Here is a 20,999-nt window from a genome sequence, read left to right as displayed (position 1 = left end):
GTCCAAGCTCACTGTTTGAAATTATTAAAAGTCTTAATAATTGGAAGAAGAAAACCTTCAGTATCAATTCACCCAATTCCCAACCTCAGCCTCTATTTTAAAGTTTCAGACATGGACTCCCAGACAAGGACAGAATGTCAAAACATTAATGCCAAGGTTTTGGGTCTTAAATTTCATTCTCTTTCCATTCCATCATGTTGTAGTTAAGAAAATAAGTTATATGATGTTTCTTTTTTCTTTTTCTCTTTTTAAGAGCAGAAGAACTTATATTTATTTATATAGAAACAAAGACCCAATGGGGTAAGAAGAAGTTCGAATTTTTAGCACGAGGAAAATATAACTCATGCATGGTGAGTAGGCACATGGATTATTCTCTTCCTATATTTAAGATATTAATGTTTCTTTACCTCACACTCAAGAGAGAATATGAGTCACTTTCACGAATCCAACATAATGTGTGAATTGCAAAAAGCTTTTCAATTTTTAAAGATCATTCTGTAGTCATTTAGTCACAATATTTTCCTGTCCAAAGCTTAAAAATTGAAGGGTTCTTTTTCTTTTTCAAATTTAAATTTGTTTGTTTAATTCACATAAAATTACGTATATTTGAAGTATACAACATAATATTTTAAAATATGCATACATTATAGAAAGGCTACATTGAGGTAATTAACATATATATTACTGCATATGTCATTTTTTGTGGCAAGAACACTTAAAAGGTACTCTCAGTGATTTTCAAGTATAGACTACATTATTAACCACAGATGCCATGTTGTATAATAGATTTCTTGAATTTATTCCTCTTATCTAACTGAAATTTTGTAATCCTTGGCCATTTCCCCAAGCCCTTCACCCCCTAGCCCCTGGTAACCATCACTGTACTCTCTACTTCTACCTCTCTAGACACCCCCCCTCCAAGATTCAGATACAAGGGCATCCAGTTGGCAGAACCTGGGTCCCATGCCCACACACCTTGGAACCCAGGAGCAGAGGGAGAGGGACTGTCTGCCCCTCTTTGGCTTTGTGATGAGAGGGAGAGTTTCCCACCTAGTTTGGGATTTCCCCATAGGAAAGATAGTTAAATGCTTGACAGCCACAAAAACAGTTGTTCTGGGGAAGTTGGTGAGTCTCAGGAGAGCAGTGTGTGTCACCTTTTTTTGATTGGTTTGTTCAGGGAAAAACTGGTATTGGTTATAGCTCCATGGCAATGCTAAGTAGTTTGCAACGTTTCCGTTTGCTTTAGTCAATCCACATGGTGATTGTATTGCTTTTTTGCTTCACCGTCAATTACCTGCATGAGGCACGCATAAACTCTGCTTTTGTTTCAACATCCTAATAGCATGCTAGGGAGTGCTCCTGTTGGATGAAGCAATGATAAAGTTCTGCTTTAGGGCACAGATAGGTCCACCTTATACTGCCCATCTCATCATAACACATGTAACTTATAATGTTTTCAATTCATGATAGGTTTATTCAGATGTAACCCCATTGTAAGCCAAGGAGAATCTGAACATATTTAGAAAAGTAAAACATAAATGTTCAGTTAATGAAAGTCAGAATGTGAACATTCATGAGTCTCTCTTGGGTGCCACTTCTGGACTTCTGCATTCTCCTTCCCCTGAGACACAAGCACTATTTGGGTGTTTATATATATCCAATTCTTGTCCTTTTATTTCTTTTTCTTGCCTAACCTTTCCTGCTAGAATTTCTGGGACAATGTAAAATAGCAGTTGTGATAGCAGGCATTTATGTCTTATTACCAAGTTTGAAGGAAAAGACTTCAATGTTTATCATTAATCATGATATCTGCTCTAAATTTGTTACATTTTATGACATTAAGGAAGTTGTCTATTATTTCTGTTTTGCTAAGAGTTTTTATCACAAATGATGTTGAATTTGTCACTTTTTTTCTGCATCTGTTAAGATCCTCATTTTTATTTACTGTTTTAATTATTTTTTATTGACTATTTTTTCGTGTGTTTATTTACTGTTTTAAAAGGGCTTCACAGAAGTCACCCCAGGACTAAAGTGGATAGAAAACATTTTTGTTTTTTCTTTCAAGTTATCCTACCTTTAGTACCATATATCATGCAATATTTGCCATATATCATGCAATATCAAGGTTGGAAGGAACCCTAGAGGTCATACACCACTATAATCTGTCACCCAGGTTCATGAATCATCTCTGTTGTTGCTAAGTGGTTGGTTGTTCACCTGCATCTGTTTAAATGTTTTCAGGGATGAAAAATGTACTATCCTTGTCCATTCTATTTTTGGAAATCTCTAGTTCCAGAAAGTCATTTATTGTGTGAGCTGAAATGTGCCTCAGTGTCAGATTTATGCTTTGGTCCAAGGTTTGCCCTATGGAACATGTAGGACAAGTGTTCCCTGAGGTATGGGTAGAAGCAGTGTGTTTAGTGGGAAGCTGGTAGTCTTCAGAATTAAGCAGATCTGGGTTCACTTCCTGGCTTAGCCATTGACAAGCTGAGTGAGTCTGGGTACTATGGAAGATGGCTTAACAGCCATAACTCCTTCCATGCCAGTATGCTCCTCCTTTGCAATGTGACTTTGCAACTCCTCTAATCCAGAGGTAGATTCCATTTTTCCACCTCCTTGAAGCTGAGCTGGCCTTTGAACTTGCTTTGGTCAACAGAATGTGAAGAAAGTCATACTGGAAAAGGTCTGAAGCTTAGGTCTCTGGGGCCTTGCTGCTTCTGCCTAGTTCCTCTTGGGATGCTGCCCTGAGCCTGCCATATAAGGAAGTAATCTAGCCTATTAGATGTGAGAGGATACTTGGAGGAGAACTGAGATGTCCCAGCCAACAGCCTGCAGCTCTGACTTGAGCTACTTCGAAGTCAACTCCTGCCCTGAACTTATGCAGGTGTTTTCTTAGAATTTAAATGTAAGACTTAACATTTAATCCAGAGGAATTTATTTTGATTTTTAAAGATGGGGTCTCCCTCCGTCGTCCATGCTGGAACATAGTAGTGCAATCACAGTTCACTGTAGCCTCAGACACCTGGTGTTAAGCAATCCTCCCATCTCAGCACCCCAAGTAGCTGGGACTACAGGCCCACACCACCATGCCTGGTTAATTTTTGTTTGTTTTTGTAGAAACGAGGTCTCACTATGTTGCCCAGGCTGGATTCGAACTCCTGGCTTCAAGCAATCCTCCCACCTCAACCTCCCCAAATGCTGGGATACAGGCATGAGCCATGGTGCCCAGTCTGAAATTTCTTTTTGTTAGTCTTAGCAGAGCACTCCACCTGTGCCAAGGCAATCGTGGTTTTTTGTTTGTTTGTTTGTTTTTGAGACAGAGTCTTGCTCTGTCACCAGGCTGCAACCTCCACCTCCTGGGTTCAAGCGATTCCCCTGCCTCAGCCTCCTGAGTAGCTGGGACTACAGGCGCGCACCACCATGCCCAGCTAATTTTTGTATTTTTAGTAGAGACCGAGTTTCACCGTATTGGCCAGGATGGTCTCGATTTCTTGACCTTGTGATCCGCCCGCCTCAGCTTCCCAAAGTGCTGGGATTACAGGCGTGAGTCACTGCACCCGGCCAATCGAGGTCTTATATCTGTCATTTGTTTCTCCACTTAGTGCATCTACATCAGATGATTATTACTTCCATGTTTTCTATCAGTTCCTAAAAAAACAATGTGAAATAGGACAGTGCCAGGGAAGGAACCTTAAGGGACACTACTAAACACCTCTTCCATGCCTGTCACTGAGCCAGTCAATATTTATTTCCAAGCCTACAGATTGCTTTCACACGTTAGCATGCTCATCCATGGTGAAATGTGTCCAGCGGAGATCTATATGGGCAGTAACATTCTTTCCTGAAATCAAGATATACCACGTCTAGTAATGCTCTCCTGAATAAATTATTTATTGAGTATCGATATCACAATCTATGTCTTTTCTCTTTGTTTATTGGATCAGTGAATATAAAACTATACCCATAGTTACGATTATACAAAAGAATCTTAAGTCAGTGGTGATGGGTAAGACAGTAAACCAATTTATCTGCTTTCAGAGCTTTTAAGAAGTTAAAGTGCAAAAATGACAGTTTTGTGCAAAAGGAATTTTCAGCGAGTCCTGACAGTCAAAATATACCTGAAGTCGCTGCGAGACTTTACTTGGGTTTTCATGAGATCGTTTGTGTGTGAGCACGCTCGTGTTTTTCCCAGAGCAGATGTAAGGATGGGCCTTTACTTACTCTTCCCACCCCATCCCCCACCCCCTTCGCACAGTCTCACCTTGGGAAGGGTATGGGAATGAAGAAAGGAGTGTTAATCGGGTTCCCAGCTTTCCCTTACCTTTCACCTAGCCCCCTAACTACTGTGGGTGTTAGCTTTGGGCACACCCATTTCAAAACAAGGATACTGGTTCTTGAGGGAAGTGTGAGGCTGAAGTTACAGAGCCTGTTAAAAGCAGAGCCATATAGAGGGAGTAAAACCCCACGTGCTTCGTGCTGAAGCACCTGGGGGGTGGACCTGGGCCTACCTGGGGGGATGCTCAGCCCTGCGGGTCCGGGAGCGCGCAGAACAGTGGACAGGGTTTCTCCCACTTCTGGGTAGGGGCGCGCTGGGTGGAGGCCCGCCTACCCTCCGCCGAGACCCATCCTCCGAGCCGGGAGAGGCGGGAAGAGGGCGTGTCCCCTGGCCCAGCGCGATCAGTGCGCACGCGCAGCGGGCAGAAGGGGCCCCCGTCCCACTCTGAGCGCGCGGCTGCGCCCTGTGCCGCCTGCCCTCCCGGAAGCGCGGAGCTCGGCTAGCGCCACGTCTATCCCCTTACGTACTCCTAGGGCTCCAGAACCGCCGCCCCAGCCGCGAGGGGCGCAGCCCCCGAGCCGCGGCCCTCGGGACGGGACCGAGAGCATCATGGGCAGCGCAGCCCCACGCTCCGCCTCCGTGCTGCTCCTGCTGCTGCTCCTGCTCCTGCTCCGGGCCGAGCAGCCCCGAGGGGCCGAGCTCACCTTCGAGCTGCCGGACAACGCCAAGCAGTGCTTCCACGAGGAGGTGGAGCAGGGCGTGAAGTTCTCCCTGGATTACCAGGTGAGGCCGGGCGCCCGGCAGCGCTCCCTTCTCCCTCCACTCCCAGGTCTCAGCTGGACACTGGCGCGCCCCTGACTGGAGGCGCTCGAATTAGCCACAAAGGCTGTAGGGAGGGTTAATGGGATGGGAGTCCCCGGACACCAGTTGACTTCCCCGTGTGGAGGAAGGTTTTGGATCATTAGAACCCACCCGAGACGAGCCTGGCCAGCGAGGAGATAGCGCCGCTGGTGCGAACCCGGGATGGGGACGCCAGGGCGGGTCCCGCAGCCTGGAGAACTGGCCAGAGAGATCTCCGCAGGCGCCCGAGCCACTAACGAACGCCAGCTCTGATCGGCTGGACAGAGGCTCTCTAACCCCAGTCTTTTGGACCGCCTTGCGCCTTCGAGTACTGAAAAATGGCAGCGAGGGGAAGTGGGTTCATAGTTTTATTTTATTCCTCCCCTCTCCGGCGTTTAAAGTTCGGGTGAGGTGAGGGCAGCAGAAGTGAGAGTGTGCGCTTTGGAAAGGAGGGATTACTGCAGCCATTGAGGCCTGGCGGTGTTTACAAGGAGTGGTGTGGCTGCATGACTTGGCTCTTGCCATATGGCTTAGAAAAGCTCAGTTCCTGTACTCCTGTCTCCTTTGAGAGAACCCGTGGCCCACAGGTGACAGGAGAAGGTCTTGAGTGAGTAGTCTGCCCCCGGTATTTAGTGAGCAGGTCTAGGGTTGGGGGCCAAGTGGGCATCGTACTCAGACAGCTATCTGCTTGTGGACGCATGCTGAAATGAGGTGCCACGGGCAGCAGGAATGGGGCAAGCTATTTGACCAGTTCCTCTGTGCTTAAAGGTACTGAAGGAAGCTTGCGCTTGGAGACAACTTATATGTGGCAGTCTCAGTCACTGATTTGTCCACTTTCACATTGTGTGGACAACATGCAAATTGTGACTGGATTAACATGGGCAACCTAGATGCATTGACAAAAAGAATGATAATTGTGTGGTTGCAGAGACCTTCGATGTCATCTGTTCACTGCCAGGGCAGAAATCCCTTGTCAAAGTGTGTCCAGCCTGGGTTTAAACACACTCAGCAACAGGATGCTCATTGCTTTACGCAAAGCTTGCTGAGCAGGACTAGTAACTTTTGTCTGGACAAAGAGGCCATTTAAATTTGGAAGCAGATGGAGGCCATTGACCGTGTCCTTTGATGGATCTTGGTTATAGCCATTGCCTACCTGTGAGATTTTGCCTTATGTGGGTCTTATTTTTCTTATGTTACAAGGAGAGTTTGAACTAAATGATTCCCAAAGATTCTTCCACCGCTGACACTCAGAAATTCCATGAATGCCTCGATCAATATTTTTCTTCTTGCATTCAATCAGTAATAATATATTATTAATAGCTACTAGACCCATTCAGCAAGCCAAGAATGACCCTTGCTGGGGGAGAGGGAGCACCTGTCTGTTATTGGAAGGGAGAAGCAGGAGGTGCAGCATGCATGCTCTAGGGTGGCCTCAAATCAGATCCCACATCTCCACTGCACCCCCAGGGGGTTAGTTTGCAGTCTGACAATTGTCCAGTAATTGGCTGGCACGTTTTGGGCGCTTGCTTTATGTTGGACACTGTGCTAAGCACTTTAGGTATGATAACTTATTGAATCCTCACTTCATGGATAAAGACATGTCCTCAGAGAGTAAAGTAACTTGTTTAGGGTCACATGGCTAATGAGCGGCAGTGCCCTAAAGCAGTGATTTGCTGCGTGTCTTGTGTTAAGTATTGAACAAAGAAAGAATCAGTGGCATCTAGCTGCATTGGAATAGTTTCTTGGATATCCCTCCTCATCTTGCTCTTGATTTCTGGAAGCCTTATCAGCACCATCTCATGAAGAGCAGTTATCCTGGGGTATGCTTATTCATGCTTCAGAATAGTGCAGTAGGCAAGCGTTTGGGCACTGGAACCAAAAGCTCTCAGGTCAGATCTCAGCTCTACTTTATCTTGTGTAACCTTAGGCAGTTACTTAACCTTGGAGCCTCAGTTTCTTCTTCTGTAAAATGGAAACGATTAGGCTCATTGAACCCCTGCAGAACAATCTTTGGAGTCAGACAGGCACAGATTCAAATCTTAGCCCTTTCACTTTCAAGCAGTGTGACCACAGCCAATTTATTTAACCTTGCTCAGCCTCAGTAAAGTGAGAAGTGACATAGCACCTGCCTTAGAAAGTTCTGAAGATGAAATGACAGAAATGTTTGTAGAGTCTGATCACAATGTCTGGTTGGCATTTGGTAAGTGGTGATTGCCCCTTTGATAACAGCAAACTTCTTATGGTTGTCAGGTCATCACTGGAGGCCACTACGATGTTGACTGCTATGTGGAGGACCCCCAGGGGAACACCATCTACAGAGAAACCAAGAAGCAGTATGACAGCTTCACATACCGGGCCGAGGTCAAGGGCGTTTATCAGTTTTGCTTCAGTAATGAGTTTTCCACCTTCTCTCACAAGACCGTCTACTTTGACTTTCAAGTGGGTGATGAGCCTCCCATTCTCCCAGACATGGGGAACAGGGTCACGGCTCTCACCCAGGTGAGTGAACATTAGCAGTTTGGGGCTGCTGAACCCCCTGGCGCGTTCCTCCTCATTGACCTCTGTCTAGGCTGGTGGTCGGAGTCATCATCCATCCAGCTCCCAGTCTGGAAGTCTCAGGGTTGGTTTTGCCTCTTTCTTCACACCTAGTCCTAAAGAATACCATGCTCTTCTTTCAATCTTCCTTTCGACTCTCTAACCAGATCCCTGCAGTACTTTCTTCTGATATTCCTGTCTCTACTCTTTCATTCCTGCTCAGTCTTTTGCACAGTACCACTTTTGAAGTACCTGTGTCATGTGTCTCTGCTTATATGATGTGCCTGTATCATGAAGACCAAAGTCCTACTTTGTGTGATGTTTTAAAGTAACACAAGGTACTGTTACAAAATAAATGCCAAACATCAATGGCTTAACAGAATAGAAGTTTATTCTCATGCATAATCTAGAAAAGGTTGATGGGGAGCTTTCCTCCATGGTGTGACTCAGGAATCCAGGCTCATTCTTTCTTGTCATCTTTCTGTCTTCCCTTAGGGCTTCAGGGTCTTCTGCCTGTAGCTGCCAAAGGAGGAGAAAATGAGAAAAGTCCATCTATTTCTTAAAAGCCCATGCCCAGTGAGAATACATATCACCTGCTCATGCCCCATGGGTGAGAACTTAGTCATGTGGCAAACCTGGATGAAAGGAAGGCTGGCAAGTAGGGCCTTAGCAACAGCTCTACACTATAGAGGAGAAACTGTGACATTTTGGGGGGATAGTCATGTCTGTCACCCTTGGCTGTCAAGGTTCATTATTCTATTATCCCAGCCTCCTTAATCCGTCTTCCCTTATGCTATTTAAGCTCCTCCTTCCCTTTCATATGCAGGCTGGCTTCCTGAGGGCTAGGACCCTGAATGGTTTACTTTTGTATCCTCAGTGCTCCAGTGCATAAGGTGGGGCACAGGAAGAAGCTCACCAAACACTTGTCAAATGACTGTCAGGGCCCAGGGAAACCTGTAAGACAGGAATAACCATCGATAGCTGCACGTGTGCCAGAACCAAAAGCACAGCGTCTTGAACTTTCAAGGAGGCCAGATGATCTGGGCTGCACTTCAAGGTGGCTCCATTCCTCTGTGACTCTGGGCACACTCAATGAATGCCTGTGGATTCATTTACCCAGTCTTCCACCTTCCCTATGCAGTTGGAGGCTAGAGCTGCACTGTTCAATACAGTAGCCAGTGTCTAAATTTGGCTATTTAAATTAATTGATATTAAATTAAAAATTCACTTCCTCATCTGTACCATAGCAACACTCCAGGTTCTCAGTAGTCACAGGTGACTAGTGGCCATGCACAGAAAGTTCCATTGTCCAAAACTGGGTTTGAGCTTTGAGCTTGGCAACGTGACTGCTGTTAGAAGATCCAGCCAAGGGTGTGTATTGTGTGTAAGATCTTTTGCAACCAATACTCATGAGAGTTTTATTGGCCACTATTGAAACAGCCTCTATTCGGAAGATTCTGTAAGTCTCCAAAAGCTGAGCTGAAGAACTTCCCCCTTAACCAGTAGAAAACAGATTGGTAGGAAAAGCTTTAATGTCAATAGAGACATTCTTTCCTGGAGCCTGAGCAGTAGTTTGATTTTGTTGCAGGAAAGGGTGATTTATGCTTCCCTTTTCTTCTATCTTAGAACCTCTTCTTTGCTCATGCTTAGCCTCAAAAGAGCCGTTTCCTTCCACTTCTCTGACCCTGCTTCCTTGAACCATCTGTGTCTGCCTTTGAGAGTACTTGCTTTTGTGCCGACATTCACTCAGTTTACACACTGTGCCGGCAGTGGATGGCTCTGTGCCTGTGCTGGGCACCCTGCAAGGAGCACAGCCCTGCAAGCCAGTTGGCCATGGGGCACTGTGGTCAGAGCTGTATGAAGTGCCAGGGGTCTTGAGGAGGCACTGATGAATTATTCCAGGAGTCAAGAAGGCTTCACTGGGAGAGCTTTACCTTAAACTTGACAAGGTAGAAGCTTGGCCTCCTCGATGAAGAAAGCAGGTGACATTTATGGAGTGTAACTTTCTTTCTTCTCGCCAGCCCTTTTCATCTTGCTTCGCATGGGTCCCCTTTTACCCAGCAGCTGCTGTCTCGCCTCTCCCCAGACTTCTTGCAGTGCAGTGGTGGGCCAGAGGCCATGGTTTCTGGCACAAAAGTAAGTATTAGGTGAAAGAACAGGTTCCATAGTGACCAGGGCCCAGGCCAGGGATTCAGGCCCAAAGGACTTGTTTCAGGCCTGAGCTCAGGAAAACCAGGCTCCTAGAAGAGAGGACCTGGGCCAGGAGAATGTGACTTCAGGAAAGCCAAACTCAAGGGGCTTCCAGGCTTCCTGAGAATCTGGGCAGATCCTGGTCACAGCTGAAGGTTTCTGACAGAGGTCAAAGGCCAAGAGCTACCTCCCTGGTGGCCTAGGAAGGGTTAAAGGTTTTCCTAAGTGCTCTGAGGCCAGCTTCTACTTCCCTGTCACTGAGTTCTTGAAGAATTTAAAGAAGCAGATACTTGGGTCAGGGGAGGCCTGATGAGGTGAGGGCTGCAGGAATTTGTCAGTGGTTACAGACTGAAGACCTCAGCATCCACAGGTGGCTGGGACAGGATTGGGTGTCAGCGTGGAGATGGAGGAAAGGGATGGTGCGAGAAGTAGGATGGGTCAGGGTGTCACCATGAAGTAGCAACTGTCATCCCTGTGAGGCTCCAGGACGCTGGTAGCCAGCCAGGACTGGTGGTCTTAGCAGGGCGGAAAGTCACACACAGGAGGAGAGCTGGGGGATCATGGCCTGGGAAAACAGGACCCAGAAGCAGAGGGGTTCCGTTGGTTTTCTGCTGGATGGGAAGCTGGCTGAGGGATTGCCTAACTGAAATGTTGTGGTAACAGGCTGAAGAGGTTTGTTTTAGACGAGCACTAATGGAAGATCTCAGTGGATGGGGAAGTAGCACGTTTTTATGGTGAGGGTGAGCATCCAGGTGTCTGTGATTCTCGGGGATATATTGCTCTGGGGTCTCTCGCAGGTCTGTGTAAGGTCCTGAAGGTGTCTGCAGGTGTTAGTTGCCAAGAAAGCTGTAGAGTATCACCTATTGCTCCATTACCCTCTTGGAACTGGTCCCTTTGCTATCACTGACCTGATCTGATCTGATCTGATCTGAGATTATTCCTTTAAAGGCCACCGAGGCCTCTTCATGCAGTCCTAGTGCCAGTTTCTGGCCTGTGTCACTCTTGCCAATCTCGGTCAGAGAAGATGGCTTCACATAAATATCTGACTTATCCTCTGTCTTGGTGTCTACACCTGTGATTTCTGTGTCCTCCATCTTTTCTTCTTCCCTTCCTCCTTCCTCTCCAGTGATTCTGGGTCCTGGGAGAAGGCTGGAGAAGCTGACCAGTACTGCTGAATTCCCAGGCCAAGGCCTGCAGTCCAAGGAGCCCCCAGTCAAGTGAGTCCAGTGTTTCTGAATGAGTTTGTGACAAATAAGCTTGGAGAATGGAATTCTAGCCTGGAAAATCAAATGAGCCCTTCCGTAGTGTTCTCTGCGGATTTATACATACAAATGTGTATGCATATGTGTACCTATGAATACATATCCGTGTGCCATACACATACATATATACATATACTGTGACCGTGATACACACATGTATACACTTACGTGTGTGTCTCCATCCGTCCCACTGATTTCAAGAATGATCTTCTTTGTTATCAAGGCCTGTGATTTCAGTGCCATCAACTTCCCCCCAATCCACTCTTCCCTGACATGGTGACCTTCTTAATTGAGGCCCGCATCTTCTCTTCCCAGTGGAATTGCAGCCATCTAAGTGGTTTCCCTGCCTGTAGACTGGTTCATACACATCCCTTTCTGCATCATATCTGCCAGAGGCAGATTCTTGTAAAGTGGGATTCCAATCTTGCCAATCTTCTGCTCACAGAGCCACATGGTAAAGCCTTGGACCTCAAGGCCCTTTACTGTGAGCTTCCACCTCCCCACAGCTGCTTCTCCATGCATCCCCATCACCATGTCAGTCCCTGATCCCAGACCAGGCCCTGTATAGTTCTTTGCTTGTGCTTCCGCTGCCTGGGATGTGTTCTCATCCTCAGCCTGGTGACGTCCTGCCCATCCATCAGGGCTCAGCTTGTCTTGTCCCATGTCAAGTACTCCATCTTCTCTGGCAGGCTCAGCATCTTTCCCCTGGGTGTTCCCACGACTCTGCATACCCTTCTGTTGTTGGCTCTTTTTATATTGCATTATAGTTGAGTAATTTTTTCTCTAAATTGTGAACTTTCTGAGACCCAGGACTGTGTCTGGCTCTGATTCTTAATTCCTTGGGCCTAGCACAGTGCCTGGAAGAAAAGTAAACATTGAATAAATGTTTGAATGAAGGAATTAGTGGAAGTGTGAGCGATTAAAACTCAGCCATGATTTGAAATCCTTGTAACTTCATCCTACAAGTGTCTATCCTGAGTCCCCCAGCCCCACCTTCAATCCTTTGTGATTTTCCAGGGATCACCAGGGTGATGTAAATACAAAACGGATTTGTATTACCAAGTCTGCCTGTATAGGTAGTGTTTGGCAGGGAGCACTAGGGAGGCTTCTAGAAATGGCATATATTGAGTTAGCTTTGACACGGGTTCACATAGGTTAAGCCCGACTCCACATTTACCTCTTTCCTACTTCTTTCCCAGTTTAGTGTTCTATTCCATCTGTGAGAGTTGACATACTCTAGTGAGCTTTGGAAGCATTCCCTGGAGAGCTAGGAGGAGCAACCACAAATGTGACCATTGCCCCCAGTGCAGAGACCTGCACCCGAGCTTTCTCTTCTGGTGGTTGGCCTTTGAAGCCAGTTCGCTTTGGAAGTTCCCTTTGGAGTCAACTTCCTGATGTCTGGAACCCTTCTTAGGATCATTTGTCCCTTTTTCAATATCAGATATCTGCAGGTATAGCCCACCTACCAAATGCGGGGAAGTGAAGAAGTCCAATGCCGACTACTCTCCAGTTGTGAAAGATGATATGTAGCCCAAAATAATAGGGCATAGAGGATGTCACTGAGAAAACAAGACAGAGGTACTCACTGGGGGACAAATAGGCTTGTTCTTCACTTGATATTGCTTCTTGAGCTGGTACCCAGTCTAACTCTATCAGTTCCATCTGCTACACAGTGATCATGCCACCTTTCTACGTTGTGACATTTCACCACTTCTCACACATGGACCAGGATGAGAGGGCCAGCCACGGTGTGCAGGAGAGTCCCATAGCTTTGGGAGGTGGACCTGTTGCCAGAAAGATGGAAGCTGCTGCCCTGTAATGCAGAGGCTGAAGGGAAGCTTTTGTTCTTCCTTATATAGTCTAGTTCAGCTCCTAGAGTGGCCCAGAGTTAAGGATACCCAATGAGGCAAGTAAGGGTAGCACCACTGTTTGGCAGTGGTTTCCTGTTTGTCTTCTGGAAGTGGTTTAATGTGAGAGAGAAACAAGGGTGTTGGGGAGGGAGGTCACAGAGTGACTTAGTCTTTTCTAGTTTATTGTACTGTACTTTACAAATAGTTTGCCTTTGGAGTTTGGGAACTGAAGTGAGTGTCTGGTGCATGCTTTGCGAATTCCTCTAGCCTGAGAACTCACTGATAGGATAGAATTTTCTAGGTCTTGGATACATGGTGTTTTAGAGGCTGCCTCTGAATAAGAACTCAGTGTTTTCCCACGGGCATAGTGTGTTAGTTGTCTATTGCTGAGTAACTAATTACTACAAAAGTAGTGTCTTAATGCAATACTCACTTATTACTGCACAGCTCTGTACAGTGTGAGCCTGAGCAGGGTGGCCAGTTTCTTTGCTTGGAGTCTCCCAAGGCTGATGTCAAGGTGGTGGCAGGTTGGGCTCCTACCTGGAAGCTCTGGGGAAGGATCTGCTTTTATGCTCATTCAGGTTGTCGGTGGAGTTCAGTTTTTTGTGGTTGTAGGACTGAGGTCCCCATTTCCTTGCTGACTGTTGTACCCTCAGCTCCTGGAGGCCTTTTTCTGGTACTGGCAGGTGGTCACCTCCACCTTCAAAGCCAGTGTGGCACATTGTATTCTTCTCATGCTTGGAAACTGTCTTGACTTCTTCTGCAGCTAGCTGGAGAAAGCCCCTGGCGTCTAAGGGCGCCTGTGATTAGATCAGGCCTGGATGACTTCCCCATCTTCAGGTCAGCTGTGTCATATTAACATGATGCAGTCACAGCGGTGGCAGCTCATCATATTCACAGCTTTCTGGAATTAGGGCAGGGGATCTTGGTGGTGGTGGGAAGGACATTTTCAGACTTCTGCCTACCACACTGAATATTTTTGCAGGTAAAGAAAGTTATGATGTAGTATGTGTTACACATAAGCATATGTGTCTATGTGGTGCCTGTTTATATATATGTGTCTTTGCATGTGTGTGCATGTGCTTACGTACATGAGGCATGTGTCTTCACGTGTTTGTGTTTATACATAAAACTATAGGCTGCAATTACATAATAGAATGAGCATGAGCAGTGGATTCAGAGTCCAAACACAACTGTGGTCTAGTTCACACTTCGCTGTTTATTAGTTGTGTGACTTTGGGCAATTTGTGTAGCCTCTTGGAGCCTCAGTTTCCTCATCTGTATGTGGGATAAGCCCTCATTAACAGTGAGGGTAATGATCCATGCCTATCAGGGGTATTGTAAGGACTGGATAAGAGAGTATGGGGCAGTGCTTGAAAGCATAAGCTCAGGACTCAGACTCTAACTCAGCCACATACTAACAGTGTGGCTCTGGGCAAGTTACTTAACCTCTCTGAGCCTCAGTTAGGCTTGTTGTGAGGATTAAATAAAACCACGTAAAACCCTTAGCATAGATTCATAGTTAGCATTCAGCGGATGTCACCTAGGATGTTGATGACAGCATTTGCTGTTTGCTGGATCCCACATATGTCTATGGGTTAGCAGCGTGACTGCTTTTCTCTTCCTGCCCAGATGGAGTCCGCCTGCGTGACCATCCATGAGGCTCTGAAGACGGTGATTGACTCCCAGACGCATTACCGGCTGCGGGAGGCCCAGGACCGGGCCCGAGCGGAAGACCTTAATAGCCGAGTCTCTTACTGGTCCATCGGCGAGACGATTGCCCTGTTCGTGGTCAGCTTCAGTCAGGTGCTACTGTTGAAAAGCTTCTTCACAGAAAAACGACCCATCAGCAGGGCAGTCCACTCCTAGCCCTGGCATCCTGCTCTAGGGCCCCTCATGTCCCAGCCTGGAACAGCTCTCGTAGGTCTCCTAGGCGCGTAGCCCAGGGTGGAGGCAGAACGATGCTGCTGTGGTAGCCCTTTGCCTTTCATGCCCATGCTTGATTCTTGCACCTCAGCAGCTGAAGGTCTCAGAGACCAGTAATCAGAAGGCATCCGACTGCATTATGTGTGCAGCACTGAAAAGATGTTTACAACTAGGCTAGGGATTAGCCACTGTGGGAGGGTGGGCAGGCAACAGTTCAGCGGCCTGGCTGGTAGCAGGAACTCCAAGTGCCCAGGCCTTTTGGGCAGCTCAGGGCCCTGCCTCTGTTTCATGATGCGTGGGTCATTTGTCTTGGGTGTCCTATCCCATGTGGAGAAGAAAGGGGCTCTAAGTTCTGGCTCTTCCTCCCCTGGGGTTCTCTGTACCTGAGGTTACCAGGCCCTGGGCAATTTTGCAGACCTGCTTACCCCAGGTGAGCAACAGTGTCAGCCATGCAAGCAGGACAGAATGGTGACTGGGTGCCCTTGGTGAGCTGTGTATTTCCTAGGAGGTAGAAAACTGTGGGAAACTGTGGCTAATAAAAACTAAATGTGAGCATCCTGGAGACTTGTGCCTTTATTTCTGTCCCTTTCTGGGGACTCCAGAGCTTACTGCAGAGCATGGGTGTGTGCATAAATAATTAGAGTGTGAGACAGAGTACCTAGAGAGGTGCAGAGGGTGCTGTGCAGAGATGTATAGGGTGGGCAAGAAATCATTCCTCCCAGGTGAATGAAAACAAAATAGGAAGTCTCCTCACGTGGTCACACACCATGTTGTACAATGGAACTTTGCAAATGCTGTTTCCTGTGATAATACCTTCTCCCTGATATCTGCATGCTCTGCTCCATCATTTCCTTCTGACCAAAAGGCACATTATCAGTGAAGTCCCTCCCAGCCACTCTTCAAGATGGTACCGTCTCACTTGCCCTTAGTCCTCCTTCCCATTGGTAAGAAATGAATGCATACCCATCAGGTGTCTGTGCAGTAGCTCTGGAGGGAAGATACACGTCTCCGCTAAAGGAAACCTATCAAATCTGAAATCCTGTACCATCTGATAGGCATTAATGCATTGTAGGAAAGGAAGCGAAATAATCTCTTTAAAAAGATGCCCCATAAACCTCACTTATTTAGCTTGATTAAAGGATAAATATTGCTTATCTTTCATATGTTTTTGATATTTCTTTTCTCTTATTTTAGAATTAAGTACTGGGTATATATAAAAGGTTACTTGCGAAATATGTCTAAGGTGAAATATGTCTAAAGTGAAAAACAATACAAAATCCTATGCTCCCGCTACCTAGATTAAGCACTGCAACATGACTCATTGCTTCTGGAATGCTCTCTACTTGCCCTTCTCCTTCACCCTCTGAGGGAACCACCAGCCTGAATGTAATCTTTATCAAGCACTGAGAAAGGAGTTTAAAGAATTGAAGGACACAGCTTTACTAAAACTCACGTTGTCTTCCACTTTTTGTGGAAACTAGGTTCTTTCAACCTTAAAAAACAAAAACAAAAACAAAAAAATAGGAATGCTGGTGATACCTGTTTTATTTATATAACCTTGTAATCATTTATCCGTAAATATGTAGATTCATTGAGGGGACAAAAACCCTGCCCCACTGGTTGATTTAGGAAATAAGGTTGGCAATAAAACGTACTGCTTATGCAGTGTTTATGTTTTGATCAATTAGGTACTAATAACAGTTGTAATAACTACCCAATCCAGAAGAAATATTTTTAACACTTACAGCTTTACGGTTAAACAGCATATGAAACATTTTGAAATTGAAGATTTTTTGTTATAGAGAAATACAATAGGGTACTCTATATAATTTCAAACAGAGTAATACAGTTCCATAAGAAAGATGAAATGGAAGTATGACTCTAAGAAGGAAGGAGAAAGATGGAAAATTTCTGAGCATTTATTTATGGATGATGATGGGTATCACATCATCTTGGTAATTAGAATCCACTGATACACTTAAAATAGTGATGTAATTTTTCAAAAAGTAATGGTTTAATATATGGTAGAAATTATCTCCTCTGTCACTATTTAAATTCATGATGAAATATTTTAGATGTCAGCTTTAAAAATGTGTGAGGCCTTAGAGTTTCTCCAGTGCTTTTAGAGGATATTTAAGCAAAAGAAATAGGAAATGCTGTTTGCATCTGGATTTTCTGGAGAGACTCTTTCCTTGATATCTGGGAAGCTTGGTGAAAAGAGTGTCAGCACTGGCATTTTAGTAGAAAGAGGACTGGTGGGTAAGATACTGAACCTCTCTGAACCTTCATTTCCTCATCTGTAAAATGGGCAGAAGGGAATATTTTTACTGGCCAGGGACTTGGGGCTTATGCATTGGTGAACAGAATTAGGATTCACCCTGTTTTCAGTAAAATCCCTTTAAATTTGAGACCTGGATGGAACTGACAGGTGGAATTTGGAAGCACATCTATTTAGCTTACATAGGAAGCAGAATCTCCCAGGGAAAAGACATAGGACCTCTGACTCTAACTGAGGTTCCGGATTATTATGAGCGATTTTCAAAAATTGTCTAATGGCATTGGTTTGCTCCATACCATAGATTTTAAGAGACAGTAGAGCTTCTGGGATGAGATCCCCCATAAAATAATTATGGATCTGCACTGGCAAGCTGATCTTGACTCCAAAGACCAAGAGTTGGTTTGTGGTGCTGACTCTGAACCTTTGCGATGCAACTGTCTGGTAGTAAAATGGCTTTGTGTGTAAGAAAGCTTTAATCCTCGAGGCTCAGGCAACTTTACTTTACTGCAGAGCGTTCTCTACAGGATGACTTTAGTGGGGAGGTGACGTTTTCTTTGTTGAAAGATAATTTTCCAAAGAAGGATAAAATCATAAGTGTTATACAAATATAAAATGAATGCATGTATTAGCGTTCTCCAGAGGGACAGAACTAATAGGATGTGTGTATATATGAAAGGGAGTTTATTTTTTATTTTTTTCTCCCAGGCTGGAGTGCAGTGGCCGGATCTCAGCTTACTACAAGCTCCGCCTCCTGGGTTTACGCCATTCTCCTGCCTCAGCCTCCCGAGTAGCTGGGACTACAGGCGCCCGCCACCTCGCCCGGCTATAAAGGGAGTTTATTAAGGAGATTGACTCACACGATCACAAGGTGAAGTCCCACGATGGGTCCTCTGCAAGCTGTGGAGAAAGGAAGTCAGTAAAGGCTCGGTCCAAGTCCAAACACCTCAGATGTAGGGAGGCCCACAGTGCAGCCTTCTGTCTGTGGCCAGAAGCCCAAGAGCCCCCGGCAAACTACTGCTATAAGTCCAAGAATCCAAAGGCCGAAGAACCTGGAGTCTGATGTCCAAGGGCAGGAAGCATCCAGCACGGGAGAAAGAGGAAAGCCAGAAGACTCCACAAGCCATCTTATCCCACCTTCTTGCCTTTGCTTTGTTCTAGTGGCGCTGGCAGCCGATTGAATGGTGCCCACCCACGTTGAGGGTAGGTGGGTCATCCTCTCCCAGTCCATTGACTCAAATGTTTATCTCCTCTAGCAACACCTTCACAGACACACCCAGAAACAATACTAGCTATCTAGGCATCCTTCAATCAAGTTGACACCTAATATTAACCATCACAGCATGTTAGAGATTTTATTTTATGTACTAATCAATGAAGGAACTAGACAGATGTCCTAATGATTCAAAAGATAATTCAAAGGACAGATACATTTATACAGAGCTGTAAAACAGCTCAAAGACATCAAACCAGGCTAGAATCAGTAATCCAAAAGGATATGCTATGTGGAGAAAACACAAGGTTGCAAAAATAGCTCAGAGGAAGCTTAGAATCAAATAGCCTGGAGGGGTGTCCAGAAATGCGTAGTTTATTTTATTAAAACCATTTTTTCCTATCACTTCAAAAGGGGCTCCTGAGCTGTCACAGCCCCTGGGCAGTGGCATTGATTTCTAGTTTAATTAACAGCAAGACCACCTGTTCCATGTTCTCTCTGGTTCTGTAAAGACTCATCCCTTGGCCTCTTTATGTCTGGGGTGGGAACAACTTTTAGCTATTGCTAGTCTGGGGGCTTTGCCTTAACCCTGCCCAACCTTTGTAAATATTTCCTCCCTTAAACTCTCCTCAACTTAAAATAGGGAGGAGGGAGGTAAGAAGGAAGGAACAATCACTTGTTGTGGATTCGAGGTGCTGTAGACTGACTATTCTGTTTCTCCCCAGTTAATATGTTGAAATTCTTCCCCACAAGGTGATGGTATTAGGAGGTGGGACCTGAGAGTGGAGCCCTTCTGAATGAGATTAGTGCTCTTATAAAAGAGGCCTGAGAGAAGGCCTGTTTTAGTCTGCTTAGTGTTGCGATAAAGGAATACCCACGTCTGAGTAACTTATAAGGAAAAAATGGTTAATTTCGCTCACTGTTTTGCAGTTGGGGGCATCTGGTGAAGGCCTCAGGGTGCTTCCACTCATGGCAGAAGGCAAATGGAAGCCAGTGTGCAAAGATCACAGGGTGAGACAGGAAGCAAGAGAGAGCGGTGAGGTGCCAGACTTTGTTTAGCAACCAGCTGTTGTGGGAACTAATAGAGTAAGAGCTCACTCATTCAGCAAGGACAGCATCAAGTCATTCATGAGGGATCTGCCGGCATGACCCAAACACCTTCCATTAGGCCCCACCTCCAACACTGCTATCAAATTTTAACATGAGATTGGCAAGAGGACAAACATCCAAACTATAGTGGGCCCCTAGCCCCTTCTGCCATGTGAGGACTCAGTGACAAGACAGCCATTTATGAACCAGAAAGTGGGACCTCACCAAATACTAAATCTGCCAATGCCTTAATCTTGGACATCCCCGTCTCCAGAACTGTGAGAAATGAATTTCTGTTATTTATATGTCACCCAATCTATGGTATTCTGTCATAGTAGCCTGAATGAACTAAAACTCTAGAAAACAGGCATGGTTAGAACAAAACTGCAAATATGCATATAACCACCCCGGGTTGGGAAATTCTGGGAAAAGGCTGGATGTTCTTTTAAATGTACAAGCGTATCCTTCAAACACAGAGACCTGTGTATTCAGTGTATGTCTTCCAGCCCTGTTGTTTGATCCTATATGCGAATGTGCCTGGCACAATACTGGTCTGAAACAAATACTAATTTCCCTCTTTCTACTCACACACACCCAACAAAACACTAATAAATAAACTTGATGTGATGGTATCTGGGAGAGTCTGGCCATCTAGATCTATCTATAAGAATGTATTATCAGACATTCTTGCTATTTCTTGTTGGAACTGGCAATTCAACAGCTTTTATTTGCTTCTCCCTGTAGTTTCAGTGTTATGTGCTATAGTCATTTGAGGGATGGTTCATTTTATCTGATCACAAGCCTTCTAAAATGAAATAGAAAACAGTTGCTTCCTTGGGGTTAGTTAGGGTGGCAGCACTCAGCCAATGGCCATATCTTTTTCTGTGTATTTGGGGGCTTGTGTAAGAATTCTAAGAGCTATAAAAGTAAATATAATATAGTTATGAACTCCTAAATGACATATAAACTGTTGGAGACTGTTCTGCTTTTCATAGAAAATGAAGCTGCTTCTGCTGAAGCTCTCTAGTGACTGCGGAAGCATGTTACTTTCTCTTGGAATTTGATTCAACATTGGTTTAAAAAAGTCACCTTTCTTGGTAACTGTATCCATTGCAAAAGGAGAGAAGCACAAGGGGGCCAGTGTGTTGTGTGATATAGGAAGAAGAAAAAGTCATGACTTTTCCTCTTGGGATCACCAAGCAGTCTTTTGATGACAATCTGGCTTCTCATATCATTTGCCTTCGAAAAGAGAATATATTTGAGTTGCATTTTTAATTGTAAAAAAAAATTAAAAACCCCATTCTCCTTTTAATTTATAAAGTAATCTTTCAGGCAATTAAAATATTAACTAAAATTAATATATTCCCCTGACTTCCCTGCAAAGCAACTGGGCCTTAAGCAGGTCTAAAGCCTAGGTGGGCTGCACCTGGGACACGACCTTTGGGTTAGCCATGCTCACAGCCAGCACCCCAAAATGTGCTGGGTTTGTATTGCACCTGGTGGATAGACATCTGGGAACTGCAGAACAGTAGAGTAAGTGTAT

At 45.3% G+C, this 20,999-nt stretch overlaps 1 protein-coding gene across 3 annotated transcripts in view; it reads left to right on the top strand.

The window, feature by feature from the left end:
• Window positions 1–4,707: 4,707 nt before the first annotated feature.
• Window positions 4,708–20,999, top strand: part of TMED3 (transmembrane emp24 protein transport domain containing 3) — a 71,729-nt gene continuing 55,437 nt past the window's right edge. Inside the window, exons 1-4 of one of the 3 annotated variants that reach the window (XR_001001405.1) lie at window positions 4,708–5,059; window positions 7,367–7,615; window positions 8,147–8,261; window positions 14,586–15,441. Coding sequence is in view for 2 of the 3 variants with exons in the window: in XM_011938395.1 (XP_011793785.1) it covers window positions 4,886–5,059; window positions 7,367–7,615; window positions 14,586–14,822 (660 nt within the window). In the remaining variant the exon portion in view is untranslated. Of the gene's footprint in view, window positions 5,060–7,366; window positions 7,616–8,146; window positions 8,262–14,585; window positions 15,442–20,999 lie in introns of those variants that run through there. The other 2 variants (XM_011938395.1, XM_011938396.1) reach the window with 2 other exon arrangements.

The sequence above is a fragment of the Colobus angolensis genome, unplaced genomic scaffold (genome assembly GCF_000951035.1).
Source record: "Colobus angolensis palliatus isolate OR3802 unplaced genomic scaffold, Cang.pa_1.0 Scaffold172, whole genome shotgun sequence".
NCBI lineage: Eukaryota > Metazoa > Chordata > Mammalia > Primates > Cercopithecidae > Colobus > Colobus angolensis.
This window is presented reverse-complemented; position numbering and strand designations above follow the sequence as displayed.